This window comes from Trichoplusia ni, chromosome 2 (assembly GCF_003590095.1).
Source record: "Trichoplusia ni isolate ovarian cell line Hi5 chromosome 2, tn1, whole genome shotgun sequence".
Taxonomy (NCBI): domain Eukaryota; kingdom Metazoa; phylum Arthropoda; class Insecta; order Lepidoptera; family Noctuidae; genus Trichoplusia; species Trichoplusia ni.
Window position 1 is genome coordinate 5,607,730 of NC_039479.1, and position 18,017 is coordinate 5,625,746.

General features: G+C 36.1%; 3 protein-coding genes across 4 annotated transcripts in view; 2 read left to right on the top strand and 1 right to left on the bottom strand.

Annotated features, from left to right (window-relative positions):
- The window catches only part of LOC113501441, a 4,089-nt gene extending 2,828 nt beyond the window's left edge, over positions 1 to 1,261 (bottom strand). The window contains exons 1-3 of the mRNA XM_026882577.1: positions 890 to 1,261; positions 613 to 799; positions 177 to 246 (exon numbers count right to left, since the gene is read on the bottom strand). Of these exons, the coding sequence (XP_026738378.1) occupies positions 177 to 246; positions 613 to 799; positions 890 to 1,047 (415 nt within the window). The 5' untranslated portion in view covers positions 1,048 to 1,261. The remainder of the gene's footprint in view (positions 1 to 176; positions 247 to 612; positions 800 to 889) is intronic.
- Positions 1,262 to 4,560: 3,299 nt separating this feature from the next.
- Positions 4,561 to 8,930, top strand: LOC113504786 (protein lethal(2)essential for life-like). Its single transcript, XM_026887230.1, has 3 exons — positions 4,561 to 4,579; positions 7,186 to 7,416; positions 8,378 to 8,930. The coding sequence occupies exons 2-3, from the start codon at positions 7,186 to 7,188 to the stop codon at positions 8,729 to 8,731; spliced, it is 585 nt and encodes a 194-aa protein (XP_026743031.1). The 5' UTR covers positions 4,561 to 4,579; the 3' UTR covers positions 8,732 to 8,930.
- Positions 8,931 to 14,131: 5,201 nt separating this feature from the next.
- Positions 14,132 to 18,017, top strand: part of LOC113504795 (protein dead ringer) — a 102,796-nt gene continuing 98,910 nt past the window's right edge. Inside the window, exon 1 of one of the 2 annotated variants that reach the window (XM_026887243.1) lies at positions 14,132 to 15,473. In XM_026887243.1, the coding sequence (XP_026743044.1) occupies positions 15,426 to 15,473 (48 nt within the window). In that variant the 5' untranslated portion in view covers positions 14,132 to 15,425. The remainder of the gene's footprint in view (positions 15,474 to 18,017) is intronic. The other variant, XM_026887253.1, reaches the window with a different exon arrangement.

An 18,017-nucleotide genomic window follows, 5' to 3' on the forward strand; every position in this document is an offset into this window, starting at 1 on the left:
CCAACACCCCAAATCATAATCTAAATACTACACAAGACCAAAGAAAAAACATATTTATTTTTAATTCAAATTCATAAACAATTTTATGGTGTTTGATTGTAGGTTTGTTTTTCTTTGTCTATAAGCATGCAAACTAAACACACTAAGCTATTGTGAATGTAATATAAATGTGACACTTGCAAAATATCCGCGCCAGAAGTTTATTGTGCGCCTCCACTGTGCCTTTTCCTTCTTACGTTCTGGTGACTGTACACAACAGAGTATTATATATTTACAATTCATTCAAAGTAACATTTATATTTTTTCTTTGGTATTGTGATAAACATAAAAAAAATTAACTGTGGTCTGTATGTTTATATTTTTTTAACTTTATAACATGCAGGCTCTCCTTATTTTGTTCTATTTTCAAATGTTGTTGTTTACTTTCTATCCTGCCAGGTTCAGCCTTATGACCTTATGGCTCAGGCCTCAGACTAATGTAATAAATTACTAATAAATATTTTAATTTGTCTTGCTTATTATTATTCCAGAATTTAATAAGTTTTAAGGCTTGAAATTTTCATTTACACTGTCCCAATACAATCATTTATGCTAATCTAACACATTATTTACCTTGATCCGAGGCATGGTAACTGTAGGAGGCTCAGCAACGGATACATAAATGCATGCAGACTTGTTCTTGAGCAACTGTCCAGTATATGGCATGTACTCTTCAGTGACAAAGTCATACCGCAATCCATCAATCACCATCAGAATAACACTGTTTTCCCCAGAGTTGTATACTTGCTGGCCATCAATACTGGAATATTTTATTGACATTTAAAACTTTTTCTGTTTAAAACTTGATTCAAGTTTTTATTTGCATCAACAAGGTATACACTCAACTAACCTGATACCATCAATAAAGTTTGGCAGATCATCAATACTTGATAATTTTCCTGAATGATATTTCAGTGGGAAAAATCCATACAGGAACAACATCAAGGTTCCAAAGCCCGCAACAAGGAGGCAAAGGCTGGTCCATCGGTGCTGTATCCACGGCAGCATGATGATCGACCTTTGCCGCGATCCAACAACTTAAAAACTAACTCGAACACTAATTCTCATTAAAGTTTACCGGCACTCGGCGAGTTTTACGCTACGTAAACACGCTTTCGCTTCGACAATGTTTCATATATTATGTACTACTTGAATTATAGGAAACCGCATTGTGTAATGAGGATAAGGTTTGATACATACACGCCGATGTGTGTCTGCAAACCTTTTTATCAGAACCGAACAGATAGTCACGATAAGGTTGTCAGTTTACAACAGAGTCGAATTTACTGAAAGGAAGAACGAAGACTATATAATTATAATTTATTGTTATTTTAATCGCCGTCGTTTTATCTTTCTGACTTGAGCAACAAAGATATGGGATTTTTTTAACCTCTTATATTTATTATCATTGACAGATAGCCTGATGTTATCAACAATGCATCACATCACAACACTATTTTGCCGGTAAATCTAGGTTATTTGATTTTGATGGTGATAATTTGGTCCGAAATCGTTGGTGTTTTTATTTGGACGTTAAATATTCAAGATTATTGATTTACTGTATCAATTATTTCCTAAACACATACATTCTGAAGTAACAAATCAAATACAAAGATCGGGAATTCCGGTGATAGCGAAATCGATTTTTGTTATTTTGAATGAACTTTTGACAAACAGCAGAAACAGAAGTTCAGACAGCTCCAGTGACAGTGACGGCACGTCCTTTGTTTTTTTAAAGCGTATTGCTTGGACTCGAGTATGTTCAGATACATATTTCCATTTTTATGATTATTCATAATATCTTCATATATCAAAATTATTCATTTCTCGAGTGACAAAATAATGTAAACTTTTTCTTGTATTACCAGTTCAGAAAATACTAGTAAAATCTGTTTTTGGTAACCAAAAGAGGATTTAAGGTGTAAGCTGTTACAAAGTTTGCTCATTTAGATTTGTATTGGGCTTTATTTTTTATCTGATGAATATGTCCTCGTACAGGTTGGAGTGCGGGGTGAGACAAGGTGGTTTGAGTTCTCCTAGGCTCTTCAACTTGTACGTGAATGAGCTTATAGTTGGGCTCAGCAGCACACGAGTGGGATGCTGGATTGACAACATTTGTATGAACAACTTTAGTTACGCAGACGACATGGTGCTGCTGACCCCAACTGTAAGTGCAATGAGGCAGTTGCTTGCAATATGTGAAACATATAGCATTCAGCATGGATTGATGTACAATGCTAAGAAGAGCGAGTACATGGTTTTCAAGGCCCCCGGTAAATGTACATTGAATGTGCCCGCAATAAAGCTAAATGGCATTGAACTAAAGCGGGTAGAAAAGTTTAAATATCTTGGACATTACGTTACAGAGGACCTTGAGGACCAGGTTGACATAGAACGGGAACGTAGGGCATTGGCGGTTAGAAGTAATATGCTGGCCCGCAGGTTTGTGCGTTGTAGTAAACAAGTTAAAGTCACTCTATTTAAAGCCTACTGTCAGACTTTCTACACGTGCAGCCTGTGGTTCAGATATACGCAGAGGACGCTCAATGCCTTACGTGTCCAATATAACAACGGGTTTAGGATGTTGTTGGGGTTGCCCCGTTTTTGCAGTGCCTCCGGTATGTTTGCGGAAGCCAGGGTAGACGGCTTCCACGCGGTAATACGCAAGCGGCTCGTATCACTACTGAGCAGGGTCAGGAGCAGCACCAACAGCATCCTGCAGGTTATTGCGGAAAAGCAGGACTCAGACATCCTGAAAGCATTTATACGCGCACAAATTTTACTATAAATCTTATTATTTTGTAATTATGTATGGACATTGTTCTGAAATAAAGATTATTATTATTATTATTATTATTATGTGTGCCTGTACAAACTTTATGTTATGCTTTCACAACTAATCAACCGATTAAGAAAGGGGAAAGTCTACTTTTTTTTCTGCGGTAGGTACTAAACTTCTACGCGGTTAAAGCTGCAGGCAAATGCAAAATGGAATTAAGGTAGAAGGTATTTCTTTTGTACCAATATGTATCAACCTGATATGTTGCAACTTAAAGTTTGCTTTACTAAAGTAAGTTTAATTTGCTCCTAATAATTCTATCCTAATCATTCTGTCGCTATTCACTGCTGAACGTAGACCTTCCCCTAGAAGTTCCACCATGTTGGGATAGTGGCTGTATGATTCCAAAACTCACATCCAGCGATCCAGCCATTACCCTAAAACTTCTTTTAAATCTAAACGATTGGCACGAAACATCGAGAACTTCTATTTGGAATACCAATCCACGCATATCATTCAGAAAGCGTTGGCCGAAGTATTCTTCACATCTAAATATATCTCCTACAATCACTACTCACGTTGTTTCGGGATAAAATTGTCACAAACTAAAAATAGTGTTTTATTTTGATCGTAGATGACGTTTGATGTTTGGCTGTATGTCTACAATGACAATGCCATTTAACATTAACTTTTACGAGTAAATCGAGGCAATGGCGACAACATCATCCTCCTACATTGTAGAATCGTTCTCGAATACACCTACAGTTTTCAATGGCTATCTAAATATTATTATGTTGTAAATATTTCAGTTCCATCATAGAGTGACCATGTTTCTGGTTTGTTTTTCGGTACCCAAGACTCGGAATAAAAATAAAGTAGATCGTATGAGCTTATTAAGTATTAATCTTTGATTGACACTTATCGTGACTGTCCATAATTCGTAAGATCAAATTTTAAGGTAGCTGAGGGAGTTAAAAGAAAATGAATGTTGTGGTTGGCGAATTGAAAGTGAAGATATGAAAGAAAAATTATCATTCTACTAATAATGGAAAAATTTCGTAGGGAAAACGAATTTAAGATATTTTAGGGACTAGGTTATAGATTGATGGACGTAGGCGTAACTAGCAGTTTGTAGTCTTTAAATACTTGGTCAGTTAGGCAGATACCTACTAAGACTGGTAGATAAGAAAGATGTTAATTTTGCTATTTACAATGGTCGATTAATGAATGGCTATTGGTTGACACCACAATGATTGGAAATTCATTGTATTGACCGTGAGCGATCCACCTCGTGGTACTGAATTGAGGAAATCCAGAAGGAGAATTCCATTTGAGGTTCATGATAATAGGCGTTAGTCTATAGGACAAACATACATTCACCAAAAACTGTGTTGGTCCAAAAATACATCCTTATCCCATACAAATATTATTGCGGGAAAATCAGCTTTACCGAAACGTATAGCTACACTGTTTTCCGGTACCTCCACCTACCTGTGTGAACTATACACGGTAAACTCATCCAAATAGACCGCCATACAGCAATGAATGATACCGTTTCTAATACTTTCAAGTTCAAGGTGTATCCTCATGAATCAGCTCGTGTGGGTTGCTGAAAGTTCTATTTAAATCACATTGCAGAGCGTCCGCCTGTAGTATCGCATTCACAGCGGCGCGCGCCTGCAACGAACTAACACTTACAAAGGTGAAATACTTTATTATTGTAGTGCTTTAGTTGTGTGATTGCTATTGTGATTTTTAAAGGTAATGTGAAATTTAAAGTATTTTTTTTTACTTTTTTTTTGTGAGCGTGAGAGTTGTCAGAAAAGATTTTCGTATAGTGTCGTAATTTGTTTCTAAAATGTCATTCCAAATTCAAACAATATTTGTAACATTCACAGGAGGATTTTTTTATGGGCATTTTTTATTATTGTCCTCTTGAATTTCCGGCTAGTCAATTTGCTTTTTACCTGTTATTACTTACCACAGTTTTTATGTTTTTAATAGATAACAAAATAAAGTGGTTCTATATGTATAGTGGTAATAAAATAAAGTTCCTTCTTATTGGTTAAATAATAAGCATTAATCACATACTAAATCTTTTTATTCTATTCTTCTACTTATATTTTATTTTCTTCTTCATATAAACTTCAACGGCTTAGCGCTAACCAAAACAATAAAATTCAATTATATATTCATGATTTCCAAGCGCCTACTAGGAAAATCAATTACAAAACAACCCATAGAACCACTCTATTAAAATTACGGGAGTTCCGAAGGTATCGCGTTTTCAGTTGTTTACATGATTCCATCAACACTTGATCTAATTTTATCATATTACAAAACGAGTAGATATGTCGCATAACTTTCGTTCGGAGATTTCTCACATATTGCATCAGATCTAAAAAAAAATCAGGTGATTCACTCACCTGGAATAGTTCCAAAATTTTCAGATTTATTGTGTGCACGTATTATTGCGTTTTAATGTAAACAAAGGCGGTAATTCAACTAGCTCTCGTATGAGTAATAGAAGTCAACATTGTATGTATAGGTAGGTATATTTTTTGGGACTGTGTAAACATTTTGTGTTATTTTTGCTGGTGATTTCGTGTGTTAATTACTGTTGAGAACTATATTTAGTTGAAGACTTAATTGATTAGCATGTTATAAATCAATCTTATTGGCAATAAATTAGCATATTGACTTGTTTACATAAATACAGTCCTATCCAACCTCTGCGATACGACAGAGTAACAAACGAAGTCTTATTTTCAAAGATTTTTCATGGGCTCTCGACCGTCGCTGTCGCGCCGACCGCGACGATGACGCCAACAATTTTGGAAGGACGAATAATTTTGTTAAGGTCAATCTCACGTACGTTGTAGACATGCCTTGTTATTCAATTTATAACTAAGTAGGCGAATTTAAAGCTAAGTCAAGTTACAGTATGGGATCGCAATGTATGATCTCTTTTCAAAGAGCCCACTTTTTTACGGGGTCGATAGATCGAACTCTTAAGTTAGGACTGGGTGTTTGCGTTTTGAAATCTTCATAAATTTTATTAACTTATTCAAAATGTAGGTACTTATCTATAAAAAAACTAGATACTAAATAACAATCTTGAAGAGGTTCACCTCGAGAACTTCAATCTTAACGATATTTACTCCGACAGATGCATTTGGCTCAAGATATTAATAAAGCTATCTAATATTAAAATAAGCCTGCACGTCCGAATATGAAATGGTTCATAACAAACGCATTCTCGAAGATGTAACCGCTGAAAATAAACGCGCCATCAAATATCTGCCATATTGCTTGCAATAGACAATGTTAATGATTTATTTTTGTCTAAAGATAGATTTTACGACGCTCTCAAGAGTATCGTTAGTTCTATGGTTTCTGAGCGATTTGATTGTGGTTTATGACTTGGCACCGTGGTGTAACGAGATAGGCAAGGTTTTATGCTATGTCTAGGTTATTTCTAATTAAAGTACATGGTAGTAATAAAAATGTGCCTAAATAAATTACAAAATGTACTTATTGGTCTAATATTGTTTTTCATCACTAAATGGAAGAAATTTCTGATTAGCTCTCACATCCTCAAAATATCTCAAACAGGCCTTTTTCCAGCCACTTTGAAAATATTACAGTATTGACTCTAGGTGCAAGATTCCAAGTTGTCATTCCTATGGAGAACACCTGCCAAGAAACTCAATATCGATCACACAAGGCTCCATGGAAAACAAAACTTACCTGTATCAGTCAAACATATTAAATTGTCTTGCTTGAGGATGATCCTGACATGCATATACCGATCCTGTACCTAAGTACATTTTATTTCAATGCCTTTTGTAACAACAGAATAATATAAAAAACTATAAATTCAAAGAATTGTAATTGGAAAAAAAACTTTGTAGCACAGGTTGTTATGGCATGCAAGACATTGCAAGGCAGGCATTCGTAGCGAGATTACAATAAACTTGGAGAGCCAATCGTAAAAGTATCCCGTAGTAAAGAGTTATTGTTGCCTACTTATTGATTTTGTATTTAAATTCCAATTTATTTTTATTTTGCTTAGGTTATCTCAGAAGTTACTTTGTTACAATGAGTCATATTTCTTTCGGCGTCTTTCATTTAATGAAATACTGAAAATATCTATGTTTTTAATCTCAGTGAACTTGCATAATATTGTAGCTTTTGAGCAAAAAGTATCCTGAAGGTTCATGATGTATGATATATGCTGAAATCACGAAAAAGCTGAGCGGAAAAATCTGTGGCGTGAGGAAATTACTCGTCTTACGCCGAGTCGTTTAGAGCCTATCACCTCATTTAAATAAAATAGCACTCTCAAACCTTTTGTATGTTTCCAGATGTCGATCGTACCTCTGATGTTCCGTGACTGGTGGGACGAGTGGGACCGGCCCTCTCGTCTCCTGGACCAGCACTTCGGCATGGGCCTCAAGCGAGACGAGCTCCTCTCCTCCCTGTCCACGCTGCCGTCCACCTCCCTCTTCAGGAACTCTTACTTCAGGCCCTGGAGGACCAGCCTTACCCGACAGGAGTCCGCTTCTACTATTAACCTTACGAAGGAAAAGTTTGAGGTGAGGTTTTCCTTTCATTGCTAAAATTAACTCTATATAAGTAACTAGCTGTTGCCCGCGACTCCGTTCCCGTGGGTAGAAGATATAAGTTATGATTTATACCTGCCCTGTTTTTTCACATTTTCCATTGTACCTATCTTCGCCTAGTCGCAGCGTGATGGTTTATAGCCTAAAGCCTTCCTCGATGAATGGTCTATTCAACACAAAAATAATTTTTCAATTTGGACCAGTAGTTCCTGAGATTAGCGCGTTCAAACCAACAAACAAACAAACTCTTCAGCTTTATATATTAGTATAGATAAAACTTTTTCCTACTACGTAAGTAATGTAATTTTTCCTGGATACAAATTATCGGCAAAGATGGCGTTAAGTGCCAAGAAGTTTTTAACTTGGATATTCCAGATCGGCCACCTAACATTGGACTAGAAACACCTGCTCAAAATTTTGCCAAACATTCCTTGACCGAAATAAAAATTATATGAGGCACGGAATGACATTAGTTTCCAATATGCATTTTACAGTCAGCTTCCGCTACAGTTGATGCCAAATAATAACAACTGGAAGTCATTTAATAAATTTGCCTTGGCTATAACTGTTACAAGGTTGGACAAGTGTTAAGAATTAGGACTATATCACTATTTATAAGCAAATGAGATGAGGCGCGACTTCACAGCATTCTTAATGAAATTCGCGTCGCTCAATTAGGATAATTAGTCGAGAATAATCTACCTCGTGGTATGATTGAACATTTTTTATAGTTAAAGGGGTCTCAAACCTCCAAATTTGTTAGATTTTTGACCATTTCAGTAACTACTCTTTCTTTTTTGTACATTTTTTTTAATATTATCTAGTATCCTCCGTTTTGTTTCCTAAAGCAAAGTCTACCTGTCTTTTGGAAGTTTAGTAGTAGTTGGTTTCTATAAAGAATAGTAAGAATAATTAATATTTTTTCATGTTCCAGGTCATCCTTGACGTCCAGCAATTCACACCTGAAGAGATCACAGTCAAAGCATCGAACAACAGCGTGCTGGTTGAGGGCAAACACGAGGAGAAACAAGACGAGCACGGCTTCATCTCGCGCCAGTTCACGCGCCGGTACATTCTGCCCGGAGGCTACGACGTACAGGACCTCGTCAGCACACTGTCTTCCGATGGCGTCCTCACTATCACAGCACCTAAACGACCCCCACCAAACGCCGGCGAGAGAATCGTTCCCATCACAAAGACAGGCCCCGCTAAACAGCAGGAACCTTCAACCTCATCTATCCCCGAACAGCCTAGAGAACAGACTGTCCCCATCGTCACCTCCCCCTAAAATGATCCTAAACTGATCCCCCCTCTCCCTTTCTCCCCCCATTGAACGAGACATCGATGCCCCTACAATCGATGTTCAACGATCGAATCATGAATAGCATTTATTTTTATTCGCCGTTGTTGGCCAATAACGACAACGATTCGAAATGAACGAATTAGGTTTTTTTTTAATATTATTTGTATAAATGAGAAATGCAAAATATCATTGTTTTTTTTTTAAGATAAATTGGAATAAATAATACTAATCATTACGTTTTGTTTATATTTATTGTGAGGGAATCCTGATACAATAAGTTATTTCTGCGGTTTACGCGATTACAGAGAAAAAAAATGCAAGCCTCTATTATCTCAGGATATCAAAGTAACTTATATACGTGATTAATTGGATTGTTTTATGAGTATAAGTCGACGCTTAGCTAAACGCAACAAGCTGATTCTTTATTCAACTTTTATGACGTGCCAGTAAATGTTGTTTGTGACTGAATCATATGCAAAATAATCTGGCTAGCCACACAGGCGGGACCTATTCACTCTCACGTACATAAGTGACAGAACGCATTACTAAGAAACACTTAAGCGTGCAAACCGCGAGAGCACATTAATGCTTAGCAAACGCACAGCCACAGAGCACCTATAGTACTGAACTACAAATAATGAACAATAATTCCTTCACTAGTTAATGTAAAACACAAACTGCGGTGCCTCAAGAGTGGAAATGTCACAGTGTAATGACAAACTTTCTATATATCAATGTGGCAAATAGTCGTGGGGCAATAAAGCCAGCCTTTGACTAATTTGATTTTCTCGCTGACTTGCTGAACAATATTATCGTTAATTTATCATTGCTTGCGAGGGTTGGGGCTCGGCTGACGAAAGAATGTCAATATTTTACGCGTTTCAATGTTTATTCATGATTAAAGAACATTAATTATTCTGCAGTCGGTATACCCGGTACCTATTGATTTACTTCCTGTACGTGAAAGGTTTGTGGAAAATTGTAAATAATCCTTATGAAAATTACTTGTACCAAGTATTTGCATAGCCTATAGATATTTATGTACAAGTAATGTGTACTTATTATAAACGATCATTATTTAATTTGATAAAGAACTTTGGAACGGTAGGCTTATTTTGTTGAACAAATAAGCTAGTGTATATTAGCGCCATCTATGTTGAAATGAAGACATTAAATAACGCCATCTATGAATAAATCAAAGAACTTTTTTACACGATTTCGTGCGTACACAGAAGTTAATGAGAGAAAACGATCATTATGAATTTGCTCAGCAAAAAAGACTATGACAAACATTACTTCTTTATCGTTAACTAAAATCTGCAACTAAAATATCCTATCCTAAGATATCTTCAAATTGCTTTAATACAGGAATGTGTTTTGGTCTCAAAAATAAAAGATTATTATTAAACTAATAAGTCCCTTCTTTCAAAGCAAAACTGTAACTCATTACTGCGCTTCTAACCGCAGACTAAACGCTAGTTGTTTTACAGAAATCAAATAAATAGAGTGCAAGTATGAGGTTAGCGTGAGAGTGCGAGGTGTCAACTTAGCTTGTGTCAGCGACATTATTAAGTTAAAAGGGTTTGTATTTGTACGATGAGAGACTTACCATCATCATCATCCTAGGATATTTCCAACTATGTTGGGGTCGGCTTCCAGAATAATGAGAAACTTATCATAAATAATGTACAAGTATCTTAATTATTTTACTATGAAACTAGCTCTTTATATATTAAAACCAGCTCTGTGGGTTTTGTGTAGTGACCATTACCATTCGCCACTTTATAAGTTTACTACATACAAGAACGACATTCCTTATGCTTGCGATGTCTTTAAGATAGTCAAACTGTGTCAAGCATGACGATTCTAAATCCTTCTCTATCTGGGTAATAAGTTGGCAATGATTAAATATCTGGGCCCCAATTCCGCTATTTACAATTTGACACTATGTATTTGAGAAAATCATGGTTTTGACAATGAGTGTGTGGGACAGGGGAGCCACGGGCGCAGCGTTATTGAATTTCCAATTATTGTATTGGCAAAATGCTTAGGAGAATACGAAATTGTCCTTTTAATCCAATATCCGTTCATTCATCGGCCATTGGAAATAGCGAAATTAGGGCCCTGAAAAAAGCAGCAATCGAAATAAAAATAAAACAAACCTATGGTTAAAACTCTTAAAATATCTACCAATTATATGAAGACAATTAACGGAATACTTTATTTTATGCTACGGCTGCTCTGCTTATACTAGCTAGCGCATCATTTAATCTCGCTGGTCAAGAATGATAAGTAAATAAAAAAAGAAGCTGAAAAATGTAATACCAACGCTACGCGAGTTAACAATTGGGTACCAACTTACCCAAGTACAGAATATCTAAGTATATAACAATAAATTATTTATTTGATTAAGCAAATCTAACAGTAGACCGTACTGTCAGCATTATTGAGATAACGAACTAGTTGGTTTTACCTGTTTAAACCTAAAGACAACCTGCTTAAACTGTTTTTGGGCCACAGTTTTTTATTTAATAATAATTTAATTAAACTTACATTAATTAAATCCGCTACTCGATTTTCTCAAATACTGCTCAGTACAGCACAGTGTAAAATAAAACAAAGTTTAGCAGGGCATTGTGGTAATGTTGCCTGTGCCCTGGGTAATAGATCTCGTAGCTATGGATCACTCTGGCTAAACGGAGGGGTAGTCCACTGCGAGCGGGGAGGGGAGTTCATCAATCAGCCGCGAGCGATTACAGGGGCGGTGGTGCAAGTTATAGGAGAGTGACGGAGTAGAATTTGACTGCATGTATAGCAGAGTGGTTGAGGTCACTAAGCTAAACCCGCGACCAGCGTCGCGCGACGTGCTACAAGTTTCATCCCCGCAGACGACAAGCATTTGTGTGGACCACATTTGTGGAACCCTCCGCGACACGAGGATCGAATCTTTCATCTTCCTCAAATCATCTTCCTTGTTGGGAGAGTCAGTTTTTCAAAAAACATGTACTACTTACTTTTAAGAGGAGTCGTAGAGGCCTTGCTTTTCCATGCATGGATTGGTATGTCTGGTAAGCAGGAGGTGCAAATTCAACGGTGTGGCCGAATGGTAAGGCATTCGACTGCAAAGTTAATGTATGTATGTTCGAATCCTTCCGCTATCTTATTAAGGCTGGTATGTTTTTTGTATGAAGGATTGCACCGCATTGTCATACACCGAAACAAAAACGCAGATGACGTAGCACGGCGGTTCAGATTTAGTCAGTAAGAGTCTGACACTACCCATTTCCTCCCTCGAGGGAATGGGTGTTCATGAAGATTCTCCCACCTTAAAAAAAGGAGGTCTTCTCTTAATAATTCTAATTCTCTAATGATCTTAATTATTCTAAGACACCATTGACAAAACGGTGAAAGTAATCATCGTGAGGAAATCTAAATTACAAAGACTGGAGTCTGAAATCGAACAATACTAAAATCTTTATTATACAGGGAGAGGCCTGTACCCAGCAGTCTATCTTATATAGGCTGGTAATTGGTTGGTGGTTATTATTCATATTAAAAGTTACAGAGAGCAGAAGGCTGATTGTTACATCTTAAAGTATGATGATTAAAGTCGGCACATTTAAATAATAAATAAATAAATAATAAATGCGGACAACATCACATACATTGTTCTGAACCCAAAGTAAGTTGCTAAAGCACTTGTGTTATGGAATTCAGATACAACGAAGGTACCACAAACACCCGGACCCGAGACAATGTAGAAATGAAAATTTTTACATTGACCCGACCGGGGATCGAACCCGGGACCTCAGAGCTAGCGACACCTTGAAACCGGTGCGTACGCCACTCGACCACGGAGGTCGTAGGTATTATAATGCACTATGTTGAACGAACGACGTCTCCTTTTTGCAACTACAAAGGTATTTCTTTAGAGTCGTTTTGAGCAGAGACGCCCTCGGTACTACTATAAGCGTAACATGGTACCTGGATCTGGTCTTTATGGATGAAACTTGAATATTTGTGAAATAAATCACAACACAAAGACTTAATACTGCTTTAATGCGGGAGTTATTTAAAAAAGGAATGGATTATTCAACAACAACACACACAATTTATTCACAATCTGTATAAAATGTTAATAACCACACAACCCTCAATAATTTCCACATTCAAGTCAAAGTAAAAACACGTCGTGTCTTTTAACTTGCAGCACACACAACCGCTTGCAGTGTTCGACAAACGATTGATCTGCCGGCTGTATTAATTGTTGCTGTCTGTACTATGTGCTCTGAGGCTGCAGTAGTTATACTTGTACGGTCTGCAGAAACATCGCTTGTTTGTATTGTCTGCTCCCGACTGAAATGGAAACTCACATAGATAACTATGAAATTCGGAGTGTTTGAAACTTGCATCATTTTAATCGATTTTTATTTTAGTTGTTTTAAATTGCGGACTCAGGTAATTTTATTCGTATGGCTTACAGCTGAAACATGGAGCGTTTGTTTATTCGCACCTATCGAAAATAGCGCCTTCTTATATTTATAAATTTTGGAACAATTATTGTTGCTTAATGCTTCCTAAAATAGGATGGATTTTTAATACAGAAAAAAACTATGTTTGCGGCATTTGTTCAAATTTAGGTGTGATACAGGTTATCGTCTTTTTAAAGCGCATTTAATTATTTAATTCAAATTTGACGGTTCTTTTTAATCGAATCGGGGCCCAGATTATACTACTCCTGATCGACAAGTAAACACGCTTATAACAATGGATTGCTATTTTGCTATTATGGATTGCGATCTTGGCTGTAGTAAGATTTCAGCACCGATGACTGACTGGTAGACAATACCTCAGGCATTATTTCCGCTTTTTTTTTGGTAATTCGGTGGAATCCACATGGATCGTCACGCTACCTCGAAGAGACTGTCAGATACTTACAGACTAAACTTGAACTGCCATGCTACGTCATCCACGTTTTTGTGTCGGTAGGTATATAGCAATCCTTCATACACCCGTTATATCTGCCGAGGTTTAAAAAGTATAAATAATCGAAATCCGAATCAAAATTGATTTCAAAAATAGAACCAAACCAATTTCGGCAGCAGCCATCTTGTTGTCACTACACTGACTATTTACATGATTGACATGACAATTATTTTCATTGTATTATAACGAAGCGTCGTTTCCCGAAGAAAGAATATTATTATACTCCGGTGGTTTACTTATTAAAAGGTAAACAATCTTGGTGTATTTTTTTATATTGAAATATAATAAAATAGCAAATAGTTATAAAATCGAATGGAGAAACCTGTTATAAAAGTCGGTTAATAAATGACTGATTGTATTTCACCTTTTTTAAGTTTAAAACAATGACTGATGGTTTGATTAGGTGCCTACAGATTATAAAATAGTACTGACGTTGTTAGATATAGTATCTAACGTATAATTTAAATGTGTAGATCTATGAAATGCTCAAATTGTGCCATTTAAGACTTTTCGAACTGCACGTCACAAAACCTATCCACTTAAGTTTAATTATGCCGATCTGAACATTACAAAATCCGTATTTTTTTCTGATTTTTTAGTTGATAGTAAATTTAGTACCTACCTAGATATCTATGTTATTCTGCCTTTTCCTTCCTATTTGTGTTATTCTTTAATTTATTAAGTATGTATTTATCTAAGATTTTACCAACAACAATTTTATGAACATTTATAAGGGATGATAATTATAAGCTATTTACTTAGGTATAACTTCTCCGCGAAGTATAATATAATTAATTATTTCCATTATTTACAAGGCTAACTAGTACTGAATTAACTAAGCACCTTTTAGATCCTAGAGGCTGAACTTACTATTTTGCTTATATAGGTATGTCAACAACTGTAAACATGTCTACTTTCCGAATTATTTAAAATACCACAAAGCCGTAAGCAGAATAAATACAAGCTGTAAGTTTTTAACGTCATTTATTTACTTACTATTGAGTACCTAAGTACCTAGTTACTGCCTAAAGACTTCAACGCGCTGAGTTTTATTTGTAAACAAGATCTGATCCAATTATAATCATTTGATTCTTTATTTTCATTTCAAAATAGTAATTATGCCCTCTCAAACCTTATTAAACATTCTAAGAATCAATTAAAACGAGGATTAGTGAATGAACGAATCTTCATTAAAGAGGCGACCTCATTCATCCAATCCATTAATCAAATAAGTATCCGCAGCAACAAAACGAACACTAACATGCTCATTAAACGCACAAACGAAACTCCGATTATACCGCATTAATATCGAGTTTCACTATTGCTATTAATCACAGAGAGCGATCAATGCCACGCGATTATTTTATAGCTTGAATAAAAACAATAAAGTGTGGCGGGCGGAGCGTAAGCCTGAAATATCAGTTTGATATCGCGCCGTATGATTCGCCGTGACGCGGACGCCTTAAGGCGGGGCCTGGTAGAGAGGGGCGCCGGGCCAGCGCAGCGCCATACCATTCCGTGCGAGCACACGCGTCGCTCGCCTCCCGTCCGTGCCGTGTCCGCCGTCCGTCCGCCGTGTGCGTCCGCGAGTGAGTGAGCTAAGCACGTGCCCTGTCGTGGCGTATTCCCTGTACCGTGCGTAAAAGCCGCCAAGATTCGGGTGAAGAACCGAGAGCCGGTGCCGGCGTACGCCATGGCCGACGCCGACCGCGATTCGGACCTTGGCGACGATAGTCCCGTGGTAAGTACAGCAACACCTCTATAACTCCCTTACAACTAAGTTTCTCACACACCTATCCTGAAGTTGCAAGTTTCAAGCAGCCTCTAAACTTTCTTATTAGTGTTGTTACCATTCCCATGCGGCTTCTTGTCGGCTTTCGTTCAAGCTTTGTTTGTATGTGTGGTTAGTGCTTTCCGTTGATACAACGTGTTGTTATGTTGCTGACTTTTACCGGTTGTTATGACAACACAATTATAACATAATTGTCTTCATGTTAATTAATTTAAGGTAAGTTTAAAGGTATTGTGTAAGAGGGTAGGATTTGTTTAATTGAGTTGTTCATAAAGTAATTGAAGGGTAGGTATTTGAAAAACACATCATGGTAATCTAGTCTATCGAGTCTAAGTTATACCTAGTGCTAGGCCAGTACACCTATTTGAACTGATACACTTATACCATAGGTGTTAATTACTGACTACATTCTATGAAACAGACACCATAAACTTACGTTGTCATTTTCAATTGTTTTGTTTATTTCGTTAGTTCAACGACCGTCAAACAAAACGCATCGGAAGGTACAATACATACCTACTTCTTCGTTTATTTACTTGCCTATATACACCTTCCGAGTTCAAAATAAGCATTATTATGTAAATCACAAATCTATAAACAGTACTTGAATAAAACATTCCAATTGTCTAGCAATACACCTATCTGAGTCTTTCCAATTAATAAGGTTGGAAAGGAAATGCAATGAATGCGAAACTGAATTACATAGCTAATAAAAGTTGCCTAATCTTGTAATTAAACAGAGCCGTGCGTGTATTGTTAAATTCTAATTTATAACCTCCTTTACTTCACTGATCAACCAGGATTTGATGGAATATTTTTTGTTCTTTAACATTTCAGCCCACACGTTTTTTGGTAATCGCGTTTGCTTTTCGCTATCTACCAATCCTGTATTTAATTATGACGTATTTTTATTGTAAACAATCATTTGATGAAGAATATTATTCAGTTGTTTTTGAGATGTTTGCCGATAAGTAAATACTAGGCATTAGGCGTAGATAAATTTGTGTATGTGTCTAATACAATGATTGACAACCTATCTCGCAATTGATACATCTACTCGAACGAGATCAATTATTATTCTTATACAAGTTAATCTCTATTATTCCATACTTTTTATTTTATGCAAAAACAAATAAATAATAAGTAAGTAATAGTAAGTGACTAATCTTATTTTCATTTTATTTGCCTTTGATTATTTTATAACTCCATCCAATAGCCTGCAGTCAGATCGCAAATTGTTTATAGTTAAATATTATTTTTTGTGTTTTTTTTTCGACTTTTTCCACTAACGTGTTTCTATTAAAAAACATACAAAACAAATAAAACCTGTGTACACCTGCATTGTTTAATTAGTGTACTGACTATCGGTTATCAGTTTGTCATAGGAATAAGCCGAAACGTTAACTAATTAAAAAATAATTAAGATTAACTTACAGAAGCATGTTTAATACGTTCTTTTTAAAACACGCAGTTACACATTATGTAAACAAATGCGTCATTGAAGGGTCTTTTAAATTCGAGCTTTGGTTATAAATTGTTGATCTCTATAAAGTTAAATGTCAGAAGTTACCTTTTGAAGCAACCTATAAGAACGGGAAAACAATCAATAATATTAATATTAACCCAAACGATCCCTCGTGGTGATTTTTTGTATTTACAACATTCTTATCATAGACAATATTAGGGATATTTTGTCAGTCCCACATCTGGGGGCCAAGCCTATTGTCTTTTGCAGGTACTAAAGCAAATAGTGTTTATTACATTTTTTACATGTTCCCTTATAATAATACGAGTTTAAATTTAGTGGTATTTAAAAAGAACAAAGAATTTTGTCTTACTTTAGCAATTACGTTAGGTTTAGCATCATGGATACTTCTTACTGTTAGTAGCTCATGACAGACATTAATTTGTTATTTCTTTAAAGTACCCAAGTAAGCTTCTGCTAGTTTGCTTAATTGCAAAAATTTGAGCTAAAATTAAAAAGCAATCCGATGCGGTACTGCTGTAATCTGCTCAAAATTAAATAGGAAGCCTAAGTTCGTAACTTAACTCTTCTCCAAGCATAATTTGAAATTTGTGTAATTTTACGATCACAATTCAATAGTCAATTACAAATAATTAAAGAATTTACCAAGATTAAAATTTTTTGATCTTTTCACAAGGTTTAAGTTATTTACATTCGTTTAATAAGCATGAAGTAAATCAAATGTCAATAGAAGCCAATAACTGAATAGTTAGTATCTGTCGCCGAGCGCAGCTTCATAAGAACCGTGTTTGGCAACATCTATGCAACACGTGTGAGCCGTCAATGGCGGCCTTTACAAAATGGCGCCGTTATGATTATTAATAACAAATTCGGCTGCGATTCGGTTTCAAGCATGTTTTATTGCAGGACGAAGGATTGCCATCTGCGGCGGTTTCACAAAATTTGACTGCACATTGTTTATTTAGCGGAACTGTTTTTGTCGATGTTCATAATTCGTCAAAAGAAAC

Bases quoted from the DNA above. Each gene is read 5' to 3' on its own strand.
- LOC113504786 (XM_026887230.1), top strand. From the start codon at position 7,186: ATGTCGATCGTACCTCTGATGTTCCGTGACTGGTGGGACGAGTGGGAC. The intron at 7,417-8,377 runs GTGAGGTTTTCC...TTCATGTTCCAG, and splicing joins TTACGAAGGAAAAGTTTGAG to GTCATCCTTGACGTCCAGCA.